The sequence below is a fragment of the Myotis lucifugus genome, unplaced genomic scaffold (genome assembly GCF_000147115.1).
Source record: "Myotis lucifugus unplaced genomic scaffold, Myoluc2.0 scaffold_160, whole genome shotgun sequence".
NCBI classification, from domain to species: domain Eukaryota; kingdom Metazoa; phylum Chordata; class Mammalia; order Chiroptera; family Vespertilionidae; genus Myotis; species Myotis lucifugus.
In genome coordinates, this window is record NW_005871208.1 from 1,295,243 (window position 1) to 1,316,772 (window position 21,530).

The 21,530-nt window shown below is 45.7% G+C and overlaps 1 protein-coding gene across 2 annotated transcripts in view; it reads right to left on the minus strand.

Annotated features, from left to right (window-relative positions):
• Nucleotides 1–5,838: 5,838 nt before the first annotated feature.
• Nucleotides 5,839–21,530, minus strand: part of KRT1 (keratin 1) — a 67,485-nt gene continuing 51,793 nt past the window's right edge. The window contains exons 1-9 of one of the 2 annotated variants that reach the window (XM_006095700.3): nucleotides 10,617–11,253; nucleotides 9,321–9,535; nucleotides 8,941–9,001; nucleotides 8,429–8,524; nucleotides 8,097–8,261; nucleotides 7,838–7,963; nucleotides 7,281–7,501; nucleotides 6,760–6,794; nucleotides 5,839–6,675 (exon numbers count right to left, since the gene is read on the minus strand). In XM_006095700.3, the coding sequence (XP_006095762.1) occupies nucleotides 6,317–6,675; nucleotides 6,760–6,794; nucleotides 7,281–7,501; nucleotides 7,838–7,963; nucleotides 8,097–8,261; nucleotides 8,429–8,524; nucleotides 8,941–9,001; nucleotides 9,321–9,535; nucleotides 10,617–11,180 (1,842 nt within the window). In that variant the 5' untranslated portion in view covers nucleotides 11,181–11,253 and the 3' untranslated portion in view covers nucleotides 5,839–6,316. Of the gene's footprint in view, nucleotides 6,676–6,759; nucleotides 6,795–7,280; nucleotides 7,502–7,837; nucleotides 7,964–8,096; nucleotides 8,262–8,428; nucleotides 8,525–8,940; nucleotides 9,002–9,320; nucleotides 9,536–10,616; nucleotides 20,963–21,390; nucleotides 21,426–21,530 lie in introns of those variants that run through there. The other variant, XM_014461760.2, reaches the window with a different exon arrangement.

Consider the following 21,530-nt stretch of genomic DNA (forward strand, 5'->3'; position numbering starts at 1 on the left):
ATTTTGGATTCTATGGAGACTTCCTTGCTTGTCTCTGTGATATGGGGATGGTAGTGACTGTTACTGAGATTTGTTGAGCTGGATCCAGATTATTCTTGACCCCCTGCAGGCTTCTGAAAGCCCCACCACTTGTAAGGGTCCGCCCAGAACCCAACTCCGTACCACATATACATGCCAAGTATTTTTTTCAGTTTTCCTATATGCTGAATTGCTGAGAAATGCAACGACCGTGTACATCACGAGAAGAGTGTTTTTTATTTTCATTAAAAAGTTTACGGGATTTTTACCTTTTTGGAAAATTATGTCAGAAGTGACTGAGTTGTTCATTGTATATAAGTTGCCAATACAGCATATCTGCATCAGCCTGCATTAGTAGCTAATTGAACGCATGGTAATTGTACCTGTCAGTGCAAACATCTGATGCTTCATTGTGTTTTCTAATACAGTCCTGCCTAAGAACTTACAACATGAAATATATATAATATTATTACCACTATTTTTTCCTTTTGTGCCTCCTTTATATTGCAGTTATGGCACTGTGTTGGTATTTTTAAATTATATGTGATTGTAAGGTATACTATCTATGTTTTTCTTTTCTTGTCAGTAAAAGGGTGTTACTTTAATTTTTGTCATAAAACAGGTCAATGAAACTGATATCTTTAGAATTACTGACTTAGACCTAAAGAACCAAGACCTAAAGAAAGAATATTCTTTTCTAAAAGAACCATTCATTAAAGTCCCTGTTAAAATTTTCATACATGTTTTTTATAGAATTGGGCAATCATATGAGACTTCCTCATAGTTCCTCCAAGGGACCAATAGAAGTTTCCCATTCCAGTGGCATCTGTCCTGTGGATTTGGTTCCTAAAATTCCATATGAAACCATAGGCTCTGGTTCAAGATTATCTCCTGGAATTCCCTCTTCAATGAGCTAGTGAACAGCCCTTAAGCCTAGTGAAGACCCTCTCCCAAGGGAAAGAGTGGGATGGTGGAATTGAATTAAATTGACCTAAGATCTGAGAAGCAAGGGTTGCAGGAGGAGTTGCAGAACAGTTGTTCTACTGTTTTCCTAGGGTCACTAGATGGTTGTCTTGGGCCTGGAATTTGGGGAGAGGAGACAGTGTGTAAGGAGGTGGAAAGTTTGTTCTTCTCTAAAGTTAGATGGATCCAAGATCTCTCAGTTATGGAAAGAAACTTTGGCAAGATATAGAAGGAAGACTGGCCACCAAACTGATGGCTGCAGCATTGTGGCCATTCAAGGGAGAAGAGCAGCCCAAAGGGAGCCCCAAGGCCAATGGGTGGAGGGAAGAATTCTATCCTTATAGCTGAGACTCTAGGAGAGAGACACCTGGATCTAGACCCAAGGAGAAGAGATGTGTGCAGATATCTTAAAGTTAGGGCAAAATGCTGAGGTTGGGTCATAGGCTGTGCCGTGCTGGCAGAAGCCACAGCCAGATTCCAAAGGCTTATCTGCTGAAGAATGTGCAATTCAAATCCCAATGAAGTGGAGACAGTCATGTCTGCTGGGGTGGGAAGGCCAGGGTGGAAGGACAACTGAGAAAGGATAATAAAACATGTGTACATTTTTGCTTGCATATATATAGATACCTTTGGAAGGGTACCCAAGAAACTATGGTTGTCACAGAGAAATGGAACTCGGTGTTGGGGGTTAGGAAAATTTTATCATACTTTTGCTTGTGGATTTCCCTACTTCAGAATATTATTAGTTGGATAAGCACTAAGCTTCAAATCTATACTGGGAAGCCAAGGATGACATATTGGAGTTTAAGATTTTGAGAAGTCATCACCAAATCTGAAGGACCTCAGTACTGTATCTTGGCTGGTTAGCCCCAGAAGAATTATCATTGGTCTCATGTCCTTTAAATGTTTTCCACTTGATCAAGTTTCTCCCATATATTTCTGGATTTCTTACTTGAGTTCTCTCCAATTCTCCCCCTACCCCTTTTTCCTGAATTATCTGATGGTTTACTCTAAATTTCAATTTTTGGTGATTCTTCAGGGGACATGTCTAACCCCAATAATTATATGAATAGAGAAGAGACACCTCAAAAGAACTAACTCATCATTTATCCCCACAAGCCCTCTTGCTATATTCTCTGTTATTACTCATGCCAGGGAACATGGAACCACCTTAGACTCTTCCCTTTGCCTCACCCCACCCACCCAGCATTCAATCCATCACCAAACCTAATGATCTGACTCTTAACTATCTCTAGAATGTATATCCTCATTCTCATTTCTGGCCACTCTACCACCTCTAAGGACTTGAACAGAAGTGCAAATTTTGATCACCTTTTGCCTGCACTTTTGCAATAATCTCCTAACAAGTCTTTTACCTCCAATATGGACTCCTCCAATATGACCTGAATGATCCCCCTAAAACACAAATCTGACCAAGTCACTCTTCTATTAAATTCCTTTACTGGCTCTTCCTCACCTATCACAGCTGTTTCAGCCATAAAAATGCCTGAAAAAATGAAATTTCCCTGGGCAGATCTCCCATAGGCAGGCCAAATTTCTTAGGGAATACTCCAGTACAAGCCAAACTGTGGTTCATGCTCAATTCTTATTCCACTATGAGTGAAGCAACCCCCTTCCCTCTCATTGATCCAGTATATATAGGTTGTAATAAGCCAGTAAGTCCTACAATTCCCATCTGAGAACTTCTGACCCACACACTATAGTCCAGACTACAATGAATGCCTACAAGGACGTTTTAATTGGATCTGAGTCTTCACCCTCATTTCTTGCATTTACTCAGGTTCCTTCAGATGACAAATACTTTATGTAGTTTTGTTCTTTCATGTCTTTACACATATTATTCTTTCTGTGTGAAGTGTCCTTCTCTGCCTTAAATGTCCTTGTCTGCCTGACAAACTCCTATTTATTCTTTAAAACCCTGCCGGGCATCACTTTTAATCACCCTCATGTCAATATGTACCATTTCTATGCCTTGTGTATGTTTCTGTCATTGCATGGGTCATGTGCATTGTAATAACATGTTTACATAGTCACCATCACCCAAGTTTCTAAGCTCTTTAAGAACAAGACCATGTCACACTCATCATAGTACCCAATGTTCAGCCTTATCCCTGACACATTGTATGTGTGCAGGAACCATGTGTTGAACTGAATTGAATCAATATTTTTCCTTTACTGTATTTCTAATAATGTATTTGGTCATTTGACCTTAATTTAGTTTTACATTATATACTGACTTATACAGGGTTTTCATTTGATCCTAGTGACCTTATAAGTTTTGATAAGTTTCACTGTAAATTATAGTGATCTCTGTTTCATGTCTGACCTTATCAAGAAAATCCAAGTCCACTCTAGCTGGTTTGGCTCAGTGGATAGAGTGTCGGCCTATGGACTGAAGGGTCCTGGGTTCAATTCGGTCAAGGGCACGTACCTCGGTTGCAGGCTCGATCCCTGGCCCTGCTCAAGGCATGTGCAGAAGGCAACCAATCACTGTGTCTCTCTCGCATCGATGTCTCTCTCTCTCTCTCTCTCTCTCTCTCTCTCTCTCTCTCTCTCTCCCCTCCCTTCCACTCTATCTCTAAAAATCAATGTAAAAATATCCTCAGATGAAGGTTAACAGAAAGAAGAAAAAAGAAAAGAAAACCCAAGTCCAAACAAGAAGAGCAGGGATATTCCCAATACTGAAATGTGACTAAAGAAAGTTGTGACCTTAGAAAGAATTTGGAAAATGTGTATGGCAGAGTTCTAGAATGCATCACTGTTCATTCAACAGTGTCCCAGGTGCTGTATCTGGTGGCCCTAGAGGTTTACTCTCCTATGAAAAAGGTAAACCATCTCCCTCCCTCAAGGCACCCAATTCCCACTGTTCTAAATCTTCCTTTTGTGGCTATTTCAGTTTCTCAGGTACATTGATAACGGAATGGGGAGGCTCTGGTATTTCAGTCACTGAAACTGTAAGTTCCCCCACAAGCTAACACATGGACATTATGGTTCACACATCCCTCTCTTATGTGTTTGGTTCACAAATATTTGTCCTGCAACGCAGATTCAACTTGAGTACATTAAGAAAATTAATTCTGACACGCCAGTGTGGATCAGTGGTTGAGCGTCAAACCAGGAACCAGGAGGTCACTGATTCAATTCCAGTCGGGGCACATGCCTTGGGTTTCAGGCTTGATCCCCAGTAGGGGGCGTACAGGAGGCAGCTGATCAATGATTCTCATCATTGATGTTTCTATCCCTCTCTCCCTCTCCCTTCCTATCTAAAAATCAATAAAAACATTTTTAAAGAAATGTTATGCTTTTACTTTTTTAAAAAAAAATTAATTTTATGTCCCTATGGAGCTGTCACTGGGCCACAGTGACCAGATCAAGTTACTTTCCTTCTTGGTGGTCCCTGACAGCCAACCACTGCCTTTCACTTCTTTATCACTCCTTTTAAATTTTACTTAACTACTTCTGTATAGCACATTCACAGTTCACAAAACCTTTTCACATTATGTATTTTATTCTCTTGATGTCTAGAGGCAAATATTCTGTTCCCCATTTAACCTACAAGAAAGCCGAGCTCAAAATGGTCAAGTGACTTGTCCAAGGGTCCACACATCCTGTAAGCTGTGGATTATTTTCTTTTGCCTGCCCCTTAAATACCACAGTAAATGAAACTTTGGATCAATCCACCATCTTGCTCTCCACCATCTTTCTATCCACCATCATGCTGTCCAGACTCTCACATCAGGCCAGTCAGGAAGCAGCTCTGATGAAGGGGTGACTAGAGAGGGAGAGAGCTCACCAGGTTGTACTTACATAATACTCTTGTTGATCTATATCCTCTTTTCCCCTTGACACTGAAGCTAAGAATATTTTTTCTAATTGGAAACAAGAAAACTGATCCTCAAGAAGCTGACTCTTGCATGGTCATAAAAGTACTGGGAAGCTGATGTTCATTTTTCCCTTAGAGCAACATCTACTGAATGGCCTGGAGACCATCAGCAATGTTACAATTGACAGATCATGATCATGATCATCATCATCATCATCATCATCACCATTACGGTTGAAATTGTGACTCACTGAGTGCTTACTATGTGCTAATCATTGTAATCAATTCACACAATAATTCTCACAAAGGAGGCTTATTATCCCCATTTTAGAGATAATAAAACTGAGGTGCAAAGAGGTCTATAACTTGTACATTTCCACTGACCTAGTAAATGATGATAAGACCCAAACCCACACATATGTGAATCCCAATGTCCATGCTTCTGACCACCATGCTATCCCATTGTACTACTTCATAAGTACCGTGTATGTGTCCACAAATGATCTTAGATTAAGCAGAGCTTTGGATAGTGGTAGTGGCCTGAAAGTGGAGAATAGATATCCAGCTCTCCTCTACCACTCGGTTCCTGCACTCCCCAGGCCAAAGTCTGTATGTATTCTGGCTGTAGTAGCTGTTGACCCTGCATTACCCACCCCCTTCTTATCACTGACTGTTCCACATGAACAATTACTTTTCCATGCAGTACTTTCCCCTCTTCTCAGCGCCAAACCCCTCCTTCCCAACCTGCTTGTTCAGTGCCCTTTTTAAGAAAACCTTCTCGGATGAATGAAACCTGCTACCCCAGTCTCTGTTTCTCCATGACATGTCTACCCTCTGGAAAAGAGCTTGTCCAGTCAAATGTTCAATGTTTAAAGTCGCATGTTACCTGACCAGCCTCCCCTCGTGTGTCCCCACTTCCCCATATGCCGTGTGGATCTAGGGCCTTCTTTCCCTCCCACAAAGTACCCATCCAGGATAGTCAGTGTCAGGAACAAAGGAGTTGGAGACTCAGAGAATTTCAAATTCAGTTTATTGCAGCAACACAAGGAAACGGGCATTTAAAACCTCTCCACAATAGTCAATCAACTGGCTGACACCGTACATAAAAAACCAAAGCAGCACGGAGCTTGCTGCAAGAGAGAGGATAGAAATGAGCTGCCCAGAGCATGTGCATTCATTGCATGACGGAGAAGCCCTGGGTCTAACCAGCCTGCCCACCTCTGGCTGACTTAGGAGGTGCATTGAAATGTAATGTGTGCAGTGGTGACGGCTGAACTGTTTCTGAGATAAAGCACAAAGGGTCATAGCAGGAACTGAGCTTGTCACTGGTTCTAAAACTTCTTTGGGAAGCAGAGCAGAAAGGAAAGAGCTGGGGAGATAGGCTGAACCAAGGTAACCGGTGGTGTTTTTCTTCAGTGAGGCTGGCCTTGGTCTTGCAAGCATATTTGGTAGTGATGGAGAGGGAGAGCTAACAGGATAGAGAACACCGCTTTATCGGGTCCCTGGGGAATAGCTGGTAGAAATAAACTTCACGCTGGAACTGCCGCCGGAGGTCTTCGTGCCCCCAGAGCTGGATCCCCGGCCTCCGGAACTCCCGCCTCCGCCACCACCGCTGGAACCCCGGCCACCAGAGCTGCCGCCGCCCCCTCCAGAACCGCCTCTGTGTCCCCCGCTGCTGCCGCCTCCGCCGCCGTAGCTGCCGCCGTAGCTGCCGCCGCCGCTGCCACCTCCAGAACCGTAGCCGCCTCCGTAGCTACCTCCACCACCTCCGTAGCCGCCTCCGGAACCGTAGCTACCGCCTCCTCCTCGGCCACCACCTCCACTGATGCTGGTGTGGCTGGTGCTCACAGCTGCAAGGGGACACTCAGTTACCTTCAATCCCATGGCGTGTTCCCACCCAGCCGAACTTGCACAGGCCCCTGGGTTGTACTTACACACGCTCACGTTCGGGGCGCACTCTCCAGACATCCTGGAAGAGAAAGAAAAGCCAAGTCCTCATTACCCTCCGGCTTCACAAGCGCCTCCCCAGGCCCTCTCAGCTGACCCAAAGCTCCCCACTGGGGCTCCTCTTTGATCTGAAACGAATCCAATCCTCACTGGCTTCCCACAACTCTCATTTTTCTCACAAACAGGAAGAAATCTCCTTATAAGTTAGACAAGAGCTAATTAGCTAATGCCGGTTACTCTAAAGGCATTGACTTTGGCCAGATGACAGATGAGCCCGCCCAGATGAAGAATAAATTGCTCCATCGCAAAGCATTTCTTGCCACACTATAGCCCTCAATGTGAACTCTGGCTCCCAAAGTGAAACCAAGTCTTTCCTTCAGCATGGTGTGCCTTTCCTGTCCCTATGCCCAGGACAAGCTGCAGTCACATGGGGACATCTTTCAACAGCAGTCAACTTGCCAGGGAGGAAGCACAGAAGAAGCCATACTGCCCAGGGTCCCTTTCTCACCTGCTTTCCTCTCCCTCCAAGAGGGCCCTGTAAGTGGCAATCTCCACATCCAGGGCCAGCTTGGTGTTCATCAGCTCCTGGTAGTCACGCAGCAGCCGGGCCATGTCTTCCTTGGCCTGGTGCAGGGCGTCCTCCAGCTCATTCAGCTTGCCCTGGGCGTCCTTTAGGGCATTCTCACCACGCTGCTCAGCATCGCTGATGGACTGCTGCAGCCCAGAGATCTGAGGAAGGAGAATCCAGCACATTACACACTCTTTTAGTACCTAATCCCACCTTGGCCTTCTTATCTCAAATGGACTCCCCACCCCCGCGAGGCCAGTACTCTGGATCCAACAGAACCACAAGAACTTAAGTCACTTCATGCATTCCCCTGCCTCTGGCTAGCACATCACCATGTTGCCTTCCTTAAAAGCCCTTAAAGGTGATGCAGCAGCCTCTCCTGGCCCATCATTGAGGCTTCTCTGCCCCTTGGCATTCTTCTAAATGCCTAGCCTGAAACCTCTTGGCTGCCTTTTCTCTCACTCACCACCTCTTAAGTAGAAAGAAGAAGCAAGTACCTGCTTCTTTACACTGTTGATTTCAGCTCTAAGTCTCTGGATTAGTCGATTCAGCTCAGAAATCTCCATCTTTGAAGTTTTCAAATTGTCCCCATGTTGGCCAGCAGTGATCTGGAGCTCTTCATACTAAAAATGATGGGCAAAGTCCATTAATGTGACAAAGCATATACCCTGGCTCATTCACACAAATATAAGAGAAAACACGGGATAGCAAAGCAAGACTTTTCAGGAAAACTGGTCAGACATCCAGCCCATTCACCTTGGTCTGGTACAGCGCTTCAGCCTCAACCTTGCTCCTCTGGGCAATCTCCTCATACTGGTTCTTGACCTCAGCGATGATGCTATCCAAGTCCAGGCTGCGGTTATTGTCCATGGAGAGGATGACATTGGTGTCACTTATATGAGTCTGCATCTGAGACAGCTCCTGCAAGACATAATAGTTCAGTGAGTCTTATAATGTTAAAAAAGAGAACAACTTAGACAGAGGGAGGGTTCAAGAGATGGAAGATATATCTCTATTCTTCTCGATAGTGGTGGGTTCAGGCTTAAAGTTCTCCGCTTGGTAAACGTGGTTGAAATTAGAGGGCTTACCATTTGGTAGAGTGCTGTGAAGAAATCAATTTCCTGGCGCAGGTTGTCAACTTTGGCCTGAAGTTCCACCTTGGCCATATAAGCAGCATCTACATCCTAGAGGAGAATAGGCAGTAAGAAGTCATCGTCTTTCCAGGGCAAATCCCTCTTACTAACTGTGAGGGGATTTTCCAAGCAGAAAAGGTGTTTGGGGTCTGCTCCACACCTTGATATCACAGGTGGATCGGAATCCCTAAATTGCCCCACCCCTGGGAACACAATCACAAAGGAGCTTGCCTGATTTGCTGAGAACTTGCCTCCCCTCTTGCTACATGAAGTAGTGAGGGCTCTGGAGAAGCAGGGGACCTGAGAAAGTCCAGGTCCATGATAATGTGGAAGGAAAACGCTACTTCAGATAGTCATCAGGCCCACTACCTGCTTCTCCACATAGTGGCTCCTTTCTGCTTAATAATTAGAGACCCTGTTCTATTGTTTATTTTAGATGTAAGGTCCACCCTACAGAATTTACTGACCTTCTTGATGGTCACAAATTCATTCTCTGCATTTGTCCGTTTGTTGATCTCTTCCTCATATCTGCAAGGAAATCAGAAGTGAATAGGAGATTCAGAGAAGGAGAGAGGCCTGAAGTTTCGCTTTCTAGTCTAAAACTAGCCCTGCTTCTCACTGCTTTTCTGTTACTAGCCTAGGACATTCTGGCCACCCCTTTCTTCTGAGCAATATAACCATTAAAGAATTTCCAGATTCTAAGAAAATGAAGATTTCAGAAAATGCCAAATTGATTTACCTCTCACCTAAGAAAAGACATTGTTACATTCTCTTCATAGTCTTAGCTTGCCACTTGCTGGAAATATTTAAAGCAAAAGTCAAAAATTGCCCAGCCAGGTGTCCTTACTTATTCCGGTACTCTTCCACCAGATCTTGCATGGTCTTCAATTCCGAATCCATTCGAGATTGATCGCTCTTCAGTTGGTCCATTCTCTTTCTAAGACTGTTGATGTATGACTCAAAGTAGGGGGTTAGGTCGTGGGTCCTGGTGGAGGTATTTATCTGCTGCAGCAGCTCCCATTTTGTTTGCAGCACCTGGTTCTGCTGCTCCAGGAACCGCACCTAAGAACACAAAACCTCATTACCCACTGATACAGAAGTGGAGGCCTCTGGCCACTGAGCACCAAGGGCTACCACATAACAAGGCCCAAACCTCACTTAGGAAAGAACTGTTATTCTTATTTTCCTGGCCATGATGAACAGAAAAATTGAAAGAAAAAAAAAGATGATCAAGTTAGCATCATCTTCAAAACAAAACCCAACTCACTGTTAATTCAGTGAAGCTTTAATTTCCCTGAGAATGGCAATCATAGTACTATTTCAGTAGGAACTTTAGGAGAGTAGCTACACAAAAACCAAATAGCAAAGCACATGTAAAATTACTGCAACTGCCCTTTGAAATAGATACAGGACATTTAAGAGATTTGCCTTCCAATTTTTTAAGCCAATTACCATAAAAATTGGTTTGCATTCCCTGAACATACACACAGTTCGAATATATATTGGAAAAAATCCAAAATTGAATTTCAAATCTATTGTGGATAACTTGCGTTGACATTATTATTGATAAATGAGCAAAATGTTTTAAAAAATGGTTTACATTCTTTTTCAGAGCAGATATTTGGAAATATAAGTACAAAAAATCTCCACCTTGATATGGTACCAATGTAAAATTCTCAGAGGGCGGACCGCAAAAGATGCTTGGCACTGACTCCATACCTTCTGCTATAAAACCCAATGCCTCTGTTTACACTCAACTTCCTTTTTATGGTTTGGAAAACTTTTCCAGGGTTCTCATTTGCACCCTAGAAGGTTGAGTTAGCCCCATTTCTGTTATCTTCATTCAGCATTTGTGAGTCCCAATTCAGCCCAGGAGTTGAATTAAAAAACACTTGAAGGTGATGTCAAATTGACCCACGTTTATGTAGACCCCAGACCCCTTTGTCCAAGAGAGAGTTTAGTCATTAGCATCATTCACAGGCATACGTACTTCTAACACATCTCGTAGAAAACAATTCTACAAAACACTGTTTTAGTCATCTGAACACAGAAAATTGAGGCTCAAACCCAAACACGTCTTGGCTGCGCCACTCTCAAATGGACCAGGAGCAGCTCTTCCAGTGCACAGAGCAGGTAAACTCACCTTGTCGATGAAGGAGGCAAATTGGTTGTTGAGTGACTTGATTTGCTCCCGTTCTTGAGACTTTACTTTTTGGATCTCAGGGTCAATCTCCACATGGAGGGGTTGCAGAAGGCTCTGATTGATGGTGACTTGCTGTATGCCACCAGGGGGGCAGACGGGCCCAAAACCACCCCCAAAACTACCTCCACCAAAACCACCCCCAAAACTACCTCCACCAAAACCACCTCCACTGCCGAAACCACCCCCAAATCCACCACTACCAAATCCACCACTACCAAACCCACCACTGCCATAGCCACCACCAAAACCACTACGTCCACCTCCTCTAGCCACACTAATGGAGATACTTTTACTACCACCAAGGTTAACAAGACTTCGACTTCCAAAGCCACCACCAGCGCCTCCTCCACCACATCCTCCACCTGAAAATCTCCCACCACCTCCTCCACTACGGCGCACAGAGCAGCTAGTGCCCCTACGTTGTAAGCTGACTACCCCAGCAGAGCCAGAGCTGAAGCCTCCTCCACTCCGGTACCCAGACCTGGAACTAAAGTGGCGACTCATGTTGACTTAAAGAGAGTAGGAGCAAAGTAGAGAAAGGGAAGGAGCTAACACTCCTCTACTCCAAGCACAGAAACTTTCCCTTATATACAGGGGAGTGATTGGGTTTGGTCCTCGAGTCAGCGGGATGCAGTGCTACTCAAGGGTTTGGCTTGCCTGCAGCCATACAAGATTTTTACGAGCCTCAACAATACAATAAACACTACACCGCTCACTCCCAGAATGGCTCTCAAAATTGCTGTGCCTGCAAGATTGCTCATGTGGCAATCATTTTATCGGACAAAATCTTTCTTCACATGCTTGCGACTTTGTGAAAAGAGGACCCTACACCTGTTACCTGGTGCTTCTTGATAAGATTTCATAACTCCTGTCACAAAAATATGCAAGTTTCCATTCTTGCCTTGCCCTTGTAAGCTACTAAGGCACTCTCCTCGGGCGTGGCAGGTGCAGTTCCCCATTCTTGGTCTCAGAAGGAGCTCTCCAGCCCGGTTCTGAGATCTGCCCTCCAAACTCCAGAGCTCACCAAGTTTTATCTCCTGACACCAAGCCAGACTTGAATAAGTGAGCAATCAAAAGAAGCTATTTTTATTAAATGTTGGCTTTATAAATGAACTGCATTAATATTAGAGGAAGAGAAGCTGTCATTGAAAAGGATGGGGGGGGGGAGGGTAAGTGATCTGGAAGGACCAGAAGGGAAAGACGTCCTTTCTCAGTTTTCCAGTTGTTCCTTTTCCTCAAAGATAGGCCAGGGCAGGAGACAGAGACACCAGCAACAAAAAACAGTTGCAAACAGATGGCATGTGCATGCCCATTGAAAAGCACATAAAGCAGTGAGGTAGCAGATAGAAGCTGTTTCATACATTTTGTAAAGCAAAGGGGTGGAAGTAGGACTTGACCGGTGGTTCAAGTCTCACACTAGACTATAGGGAGAGATGAATGTAGATCTGAAAGGAGTCTGGAAAGCCTGATCTTAGAAGCCAAAATTGTTTCTGGACAACAGTAATGGCAATAATAACAATAATAATAGTTAACATGTATTGAAAACTGACCTCAGGCCAGGCACTGTTCTACATATATGTATTAACTTAATTTTCACAACTTTGAGATAGATGCTGTTATGCTAGCCATTTTTAAAATGAGGAAACAGAGGTTGAATAGCCTGCCCCAAGTTGACCCAGATGGTAAGTGGCATGGCTGGAACACGAATAGGGGATACTGAGCTACCATGCGCAGGATCCTAACCAGCGTGTTGTATGACAGCACAGCACTGAATTGGGGCTGTGCTCCTCACTTTGTGTAAAATCATATAGTTTGGGAGGCTGTCTCACTGCAGAGAGCTCCAGCAGCAGGAGGCCCATTTTATCTCTTTGGATCCTTGGCTCCCGACACATTCACATGCTTGGAAAATGTTCTTCAATTCACTCTGAGAAGAGGAGTTTTGAGGAACTGAGTTCATGGGGAGATTTTGCTTCTGTCCAGGTGCAAGGGTGCCCAGCGTGCACTACAATGGGCCAAGAAACCCCAGGATCCTTCCTGGAGAGCAGCATTTGATCAACCTTAATAGGTAGTAGTGGCATTGAGATCTGGAAAGACCCAAACCCCACACAGACTTTCATTCTCAGACTTCTTAGAAGCCTGGCGTGCTCCCCACACTTGAATGTAAACACAGAATTGGAGACTCAGTGAGGAGAAGCTACTGCTCACCTCAGCTGGCTCTGAGCAACTCTAAGTGGTCCATTGCAGACCTAGATGGGGTCTCCACTGTGTAATACAAGATATGCAGGGGAGGAGGAGTCTGTGCCATCTCCATGGCACTGTTGTCTGAAACTGCCTTAACACTAACATCCTTGGGCTGCTAAACCAACCCTCTCGATAAAGAATGAGTAATCCAGATCATGTTCTTGACTAGGAACAATGAGACTGGGATGGTCTTGTGTGGTAATGACTGTTGCCTAATAATCTTCTGACAGGCAATCAAAATCCTTTTAGTTCAGCATACTCCCTCATGAGCCATATTACTCTGTGCAACTGATTCCTTCTAGCACTTTGGAGGGGTGTGCATGTGTGTTTGCATGCATGTGTATGTGCATGTGTGTATTCATCCTTTCACCTCTGCCAGCCAACAACAGATCTTTGCAGTGATTCGTGCTTCCACAACAGAACTTTGCGATGATTCCACAAATTAAGAAACTAACAGAGAGAGAAATTAGAGGTTGATGGTCAGGTAATTGGTATACAATTTACAGAGCTGAGAAACTTACTCTAGCTGCCACCATGAGGAGGAAGAGAGACAAGGACTAGAAGGAACAAGAAGACATAAAAATCACCATCAGCTTACATTTGCATAGTTCATCTCAACAAAAACATACACAAACACTATTCTAACAAGAGCCTTGAGAACCAGGCAGTCAAGCTGTTTCACAAAACAGAAAACTGAGGATCAGAGAGATTAAATGACTTGCTTAGGCACTCCAGCTAGGAAAAGACACATCTGGGACTAGCACCTGAGTTTTCTGGTTTCAATTCAAGTGTTCTTCCTGCTAAACTGGAGAAGAGGTTCAAGGACAGGCAAATGGAACTGGTTCCATAAATGAGTGCACAGAGAATCACAGAATATTCCCATCTGCTGGAACTCAAAGACCTCCCACCATCTAACCTGCCTATCAAAGATGTGAGAAGGCAGACTCAAGAAGTCAAAAATGGCTCCAAGTCATACAATCAGTGCCTGGGCATCCTCCAATTTCTGAATTGCACTCCTACTCTCTTTCCACTGCTGACTTTTGAGGCAACCCAGTAAGGCTGGAAACTGCCCTACTGGTAGCTAACCAACTTCATCCATCCCTGTGATGTCCCCAGGACTGTGGAGACTGTGTGGTGATATTAAAGTGGGACAATAGCCCCAGCTGGTTTGGCCCAATGGATAGAGTGTCGGCCTGCAGATTGAAAGGTCTTAGGTTCGATTCCGGTCAAGGGCACATCCCCTGGTTGTGGGCTCGATCCTCAGTGTGGGGCGTGCAGGAGGCAGCTGATCAATGATTCCCTCTCTTTGATGTTTCTCTCTCTCTCCCTCTCCCTTCCTCTCTGAAATCAATAAAAATATATATTTTTTAAAGTGGGACATTAAATCTAACCATACACTCTCATTCCTGGCTTATTTGTGTACTCCAAATTTATAAAATAAAGGCAAAATGAAAATAAAGACAAAACGAAAAAGAAAAGAGGCACTAATATCCATAAGCACTAACTATGTGCAAGGAGCTATATCTCAGTTAAACATCATATGAAGTCTATGAGGTGGCAGCCATTAGCCCCATGTTAAAGAAAAGACAACTTGGGTTCTTAAATACTTGCCCAAGTTTCCCCAGGTGGCAACTTACAAACCAAGTTTGTTCAACTCTGAGCACATGTCTAGGCTTGTCATTGGCCTGTTTCACCACCAGCATCACCTACAGATTTCCTGATCACCCACTCACTTGAGTTTTCCACTCCCATGCTTTGCTCAGACTATTCAGTCCTCTTCTTCCCTTTTTCTCTATTCCCCTCTATCTTCCAAGCCTACTTTTCTCTTCTCTGAAAGGTCTTCCAGTTGCCTTGGCAATTTCATTCACAGTCCTACCATAGTCTATCTCTGGAGTACCTAAAGTTTCTATTCGTGAGCATTTGGGCCTGAATTGATGTTGGGTCCATCAGGCCTTGAGGACAAATGCCTACATCTCCTCTGCTCCACCGGGCAGCAGATAGGCTGGCTCCTCCAGGGAGTTTTCCTTAATTAACACCACTCAACTGCTCCATTGGTTTCTTTATCTAAGCTCAATTGCTGCCATATTCAAGTGCATATTGATATATAGACTGGCTCATTTTCATATATATATATATATATATTCAAAGGATCAGCAAACACACACACATACATATAACACACACACATATACATATGTGTGCGTGTGTGTTTGCTGATCCTTTGATTGTTCTATAAGCCTTATAAAAGCAAGACTAAATCCTCCATGTCTTTGGGTGCCCTCCCAGCACCCCTCTCCTCCCAGCCTGCACCTGAAGGGTACCACCATCAGTTCTGGATAACAGAGTGCCAGAGCACCTCCAACCCCAAGGACACACACACACCCGAGAACTGATCACAGAGATGAGGATGCCACAGACAGGCTATGGCAGGGGCAGGTGTGGTGATGTTTTGAGAGCTTTCTGAGGGATGGGACTGAGAAAAAGAATTGATGAGAAACATGCAATGACAAGCCACCCAGCCCTGCGGGACTCCACCAGGAACGTGGGAGAGGGAGATTTCAGGGGAGGGGGAAAGCAAAGCCTGGGAGGCAGAAAGGAGAATCACAAACAATGGGGAGGCGGGGTGAGATGTTGAAAGCTGGCAGCCAGCAGAGGAGGGGCTGAGGCTTCTTATACAGGATGGAGAGCTGCAGAACTAGGGGCAGCCTGTTCAGGACAGAGAGCAAAGAAGGAGGCCCCCAGGAGTTACCTACCAGTGTGTGCCGGAGCAAAGTAGGGGCCTGAAAGGAGGAAGGCACAGGTGAGTATGTAGGAAAGGATGGTGCAGGTTATCTAAATTGAGGCATGGAGTCAGCCAGACCAGGTGCCACTCTGGACTGCAAATTTGTAGCTGTACAACTCTAGGTAGATCATTTACCCTCTCTGAGCCTCCTAAGTTTCCTCATCTGTAAAATAAGGACTTAGAGGGAAACTCAAGTGTGGTAAATGATAGACAGAGAGGGGAGGGGGAATTCTCTCTCACCCTTTCATTTGGAGAACCTAAAAGATTACATAACAATCAGGAAAAGCTTTAGAACAAGCCCCTGCTTCGCTAGAAACAGTGGAAAGACCCAGAAAGGAAGTTTGGGTTCTTGAAAGGAAGCCATCTTGTGGGAGAAATCCTTAGGGAGGGGGCATAATTCTGTACCAGGGAAGCTAGGGGTCCATCACATACAGGAAGGAATGCTGAGCACACCTGAAGTGGACGGCACTGAGGCTAGACTGGGAATTACTCCCACTGTGGAATGCCTGCTCTGTAGTGAGGACGATCCCTGAGGTTAAGCACATTGGGACAGATGTGGCAACCAGGCCACACACTCAGAGACCCCCCCACCTGCCCTTCAGGCCTGGCACTGAGACATTCAGCACCAACCCTCCATGCTCAAGAACCTCCCACCATCTCACGTTCCCAGCTCAGCCTTGTAACAGTGTTGATTGACCCAAAGGCATACAGTTTCCTGTCCTGATCAGAAAGCTGACAAAACCAGAGCAACAGGTCCCTCAAAACTGTGGGGGTTACACTGTGCTTGAAAAGGAACTGTCAAAGCACATGGCTCATAATTTGAAGATACATCCTGGGCCAGCTTGTCGGTAATTGAGGGTGAGGCAACATTCTTGAGAGGCTTCCTTAGACCAAGGATTTTCCCAGCCCAGAAATGCACACCTTGTCCTAGGTCAAACAGAGTTGGAATTGTATTAAGCCAGTGGTTGCTCCTCCTGTTCACCATGTCCCCAGATTGAAATCTATGTAGATGAGAAGCTGGTGGAATTAAATTTAGATTCCCAGAGCGCCCCGCCCGGCCACGGCCTCTCAGAGGGAGGAGCAGCTGGCAAACTTTCCCTGGGAGTCTTGCTGCCCTGAGTGCTGTGCTCTTTGCTGCTGCCCCTCTGCTGCTAAATGGATGGATCTGCTTGCTTTCCCCTCTGAGTATCTGCCTCATGGGAATAGCATTGACCAGAAACAGGGGATGAGTGCTCTCTGGTTTCTAGAAGGACCACAGAGCCCCCACATGTGGTCTCCCCAGCCCTCTCCCAGGGCCAGGGAGAATCATAGGAGATCATGCATTTTGTATATAGTAAAGAGCTAGGAAATTGCTCATTGCTCCCAATGGGATTGCTTCTTGTCTAACAGGAATAATGTCAATCCCAGGAAACCTCTTCTGGTGTCTTTAATGCTAGATTCCATTGCTCAGGCTCAGAATATCACATTCAGACTTCTCATTTAGACTCTGAGGTCCTCCTCAATTAACTGTTCTTTCCTTGGCCTTCATTTCTCATGCTCCTGCTCTGTGGAATCTCCATTCCAATATTCCTACAATTCAGTCACATGGTTCCCTCCTCAACCAGGACTAAGATGCGCAAGGCTTTTGAAGAGAAAAGACAAGTCCATGTTTTCTAGGACAACCTAATTTCTGCACAGAAGGAGAAGGATGGGAGAGGGAAAGATGGGAAGGTGGCTGCCTAAAAGGAAGGAGAGGTCGCCATGCCTGTTCCCTTGGGTTGGCCTTGCCCTTGTGTTTTACCCCAGAGCCAATGTGGATTCCCTAATAATATCATACACACAAGTATGATCCAGGGATAATCAAGTCCACACCCTGTAATAGTTCTGGTGGTGCCAGAACACTTGGGTTCACTTTACAATCCTGGCTCGAGCCCTTGGCCTCTCCATGACTTGATCCTCCTCTGGTATCTGATCTTAATTTTCCCAAATATAAACTAGAAAGTAGAATTCCTTTTTTCTCAGGCTTCATCACATGAATTCTTAGGGCAGCAAAGATGTGAAATACTGCCATTCACATATCCCCACCCATCCTTCACTCCTCCCTCAACCTCCTGCCAAATGGTTAACCAACCTGTGCTTGAAATGTGGCCTCTCCCTCTCCCATCTCAGGATAAATACAACAGTGCTTTTATGTTGAGCCAAATCTGCTGCAGTTCCCACCTTGTCCATCTGGGTCATCAGCTGGGGTCAGCCCCTCTTTGCTACGGAAGCTCTTCAAATCTTTGTGTGTACAATTAGCCATCATACCCCCCTCCCCCCAAAAAAAACTTCTCTTCTCCAGGATCTTGCATGGTCCTCATGTGGCCAGGCTTCTGATTCCCCATCAGCACCGTCTTGGCCACTGTTCTCTGCGTGGCTCTTATTTAGCAGTGTTCTTAGAGTGGTCTGACTACAGAAGAGAACAAGTAGGCTCTGCACAATGCTCTCTTCTTGGTCCCCATGCCTGTTCCCTACAGCCATCACACCTGTTGGCTCATATGTTGCCACTGTCAGTTGAATACTCTAAATCATGTTTACACGCACTAGTGTTTAACCCTGTCTTCCTGTCCTTGTCCTAGTGCCCTTGGTCTTTGACTTCAAGTGTAGGAATTGCATGGGTCTGCCACCTCTCCTTCCTTTTAGGCAGCCACCTTCCCACCTTTCCCTCTCCCAACCACTCCCCCCACAGGCCTGCCACCAAGACAGATGAGATGTGGAGAAACTTTTCTGAGAGAATGTAGAGGTGTGTCTGAGAACACAATGTCTTATCAGTATGAGTTGCAGTCATATTTGAGTGAATCTCATATTCAAGTTCCATCTGTAATCCTTCGGGGAATGAGAAAGTAGGTCACATCTTTTATGTGACTTCTTTATATGGACTCAGAAATATCATGTAGGATGAGGTGACAGCTTAACTTGCTCCATTCTTGAATTTCTGCATCTATGCTTCCCTCAGGAGCATCAGTGAAAGATGCTCAGCCTCTTGTCTCCCCAGCTCAGTTTCTCCTGTGAGGCTGCCTCCTCTGACTCACACATATTCACCTTCTCTTATCTTTGAGTCTCTGAGAAGACTATCTGGAGGGCCTTTCCCTGACCTCCTGCCCACACCCTCCCTGTCTGTTTCCCAGCCCTATTCCACTTTCCAGCCCTCCAGGAACCTGTTGGGACTTCCCTTCCACAGCATTGACACCTGCTGCAGGTCCCACTGTTCCTGCTGTGCTGGACACATACTCTGATTTCTCCTCCCTCTGAACCTTCCCCTCCTCTGGTTGTAAGCAGCCTTCAGATTCAGAAATGTGTTCATTCAACATTGCATTCTCAGTGCCTAGGCCACCGGCTGCCACACAGTAAGAGCTAAATAAATGCCTATTGAACAAATGTGTAGCTGACTTTTGAATGATCACTTTAAGGATTAAAAAGATTATGTCTGTAAGGTTTTGCAAGATGATGTATTACTCGTGCAGTAATAAATAATAAAAATAATAAACTTTACTTCCCAAATATGAATAATTTCAGAGGCCTGCAGAAATTAAAGAAGAAATCATTCATCTCCTGACCAAAGAGTAGTTTGAGATCACAGAAAAGTTTATTGTAGAAACACCAGAAATGTCAAACCCTTCAAGGTACAACCTTCAACCAGAAAATGATGACGTCACAGCACTCCCCAAGTGATCCACACTGAGCACATCAGATGCTCCAAGAGAATCATGAGCTTGGACATTGTGTTAGGACTTAGCGAGCAAGTGAAGGTGACTTCAGATCTTAGAAGTAAAGCCACTTTCCCTCTCTCAAGGCCCCTTAGTTGGTCAATACTTTCCCTTTTTTGTCCCCTTCACCACATCTCAAGCATCTTATGTTAAGGACCAAGATGAAGAGTCAATTCTCACACAGTGCTCAGTCACAGAGAACAGGAGGCAGAAAGGACTTTGCCATCTGGGAAAGAGCACACAGTGCTCAGTCACAGAGAACAGGAGGCAGAAAGGACTTTGCCATCTGGGAAAGAGCATTAAGCTACCTTGCAAATAAAGGGCAGCTCGCAGCCTGGTTCAGACTGAACTTCCCAAGACTCAAGTTGTATTCCCAAACTGCTCAAGGCCTGGGCACCTGGACATAGCAGAACTGGGCTGCATGTGCCCAACCTATTGGACAATTCTCAGGAGGGCTGCTATAGACCAGATTCCATAAAGGGCCAGGCTTCCAAAGAATGGAGCTGTCAGGAGGGACAGGACAGAACAGAACTTGATTGCTTGTCCATCAACTCCTCCATTCATTGCTCACTACAGTCCTCCCTGTGGACAAAAACTCAGGCCCTCTGATATACTCTCACCTGGGACTGTTGGTCCAGGGGACAGTGCTTCTTAAGACAGAGATTCAGAATCAGACCCAGACATGGCATGGGTGTCTGATGCGGGCAGCCAATCCGCATTCTCCATCAACACGGTAGTGTGAGGCTACAGACCAAGAAGTAGGAATTGGTCCCTGGCACAGAGGAGCCCCTTACCAAGCTTTGCCTTGTCCTCAGCCACTCATCCAAAGGCCTCATTTTGTGGTTCCCTGAGGGGTGGATTCTTGCCCCCAGAGCAGCCCAGATGCAGGAAGGAGAACCTGGGACTGAGGAACCTGGTGTGCCTGAGGTGGACTCTCCACTGTCAGCCTTGTCCATGCTCTTTACTCCATGGCTAACCTAGGCCCTGGGCATCTGGGTTCAGGAACAGGGCCCTCTAGGTGGAGTCTGAGTTGAGAATTTGACTGTCTGTGTTCTGACTGCCAGTTAGTGCTCGAAAGATAGGCTGTTGGAGTTACCCACCTACTTCCCCATCTAGAGATGATTTTATTGGCAAAACTGCTGAGACCCATCAGGAAAAGGTAAGTAAGAGGGGATCAGAAGGGCGTGAGGAGGGGACAGGAGCTAAGGGTCACAGAAACCTTCGTCCCTACTCCACAATGTGCTTGTGGGAGGTGTTGGTAGAGGTTTGGATGATCTGCAGTTTGGAGGAGCCGCCACTTTTGCCCCCAAACTTTCTGCCGCTTTTGCTGCTCCCTCCGTAGTTTCCTCCACCGCTGGCCCCATAACCACCTCCACTGCCCCCTTGGGAGCCCCCTCCGTAGCCCCCTCCAGCACCCCCACGGGAGCTGTAGCCCCAGCTGCTGCTGCCACCGCCGCCTCCACCGCTGCTGTAACCTCCAGAGCCTCGACCACCGCCGCCTCCTGCGCCGCTGAGAGACACCTGGCTGCTCTGCACAGCTGTGGGGAGAGGGCAGCCCAGACAGGGGTCAGAAGGACTGGGCAGGGGGTCCCCACCTGCAGCCACCCCAGGGCAGCCTCCCACATCCTTCATCACTGGCAGCATCTGACTTGCAGAAAGATACACTGGATAAAAGTATTCTCGTTTTCAAAGTATTCTTCATGCTATAAAGGGAGGTGAGGGTACCTTCTCACTGTTGATATACTCTGAAGAGTTCTAAGCTGTGCTGATGATTAGGGATCATAAAAATTAAAGAAGAGCTGAAACCATAATTTATTTCAAAGAATTTCTCCAGGCTTTGCAGTTGTTAGCTCATTTGTGTGGGACTGGAAACTAAAATGCCCACTGCCAGTTCCCTGCTGGGCAACCTGCTGAGCCCTCCTCCCCTTAGCAACAACCAGTCCAGGCCCGGGGCTCTGCTACTTACAGATGCTCACGTGGCTCTGCAGCTCTCCTGACATCCTATAAAAACAAAGCACACATTAGCTGGACCTGCAAAGCCCAAAGGAAGGCATGCAGCAGCCTGGAGACAACAGGAGCAGAGAGGGCCCATGGGGAGAGAGAGCT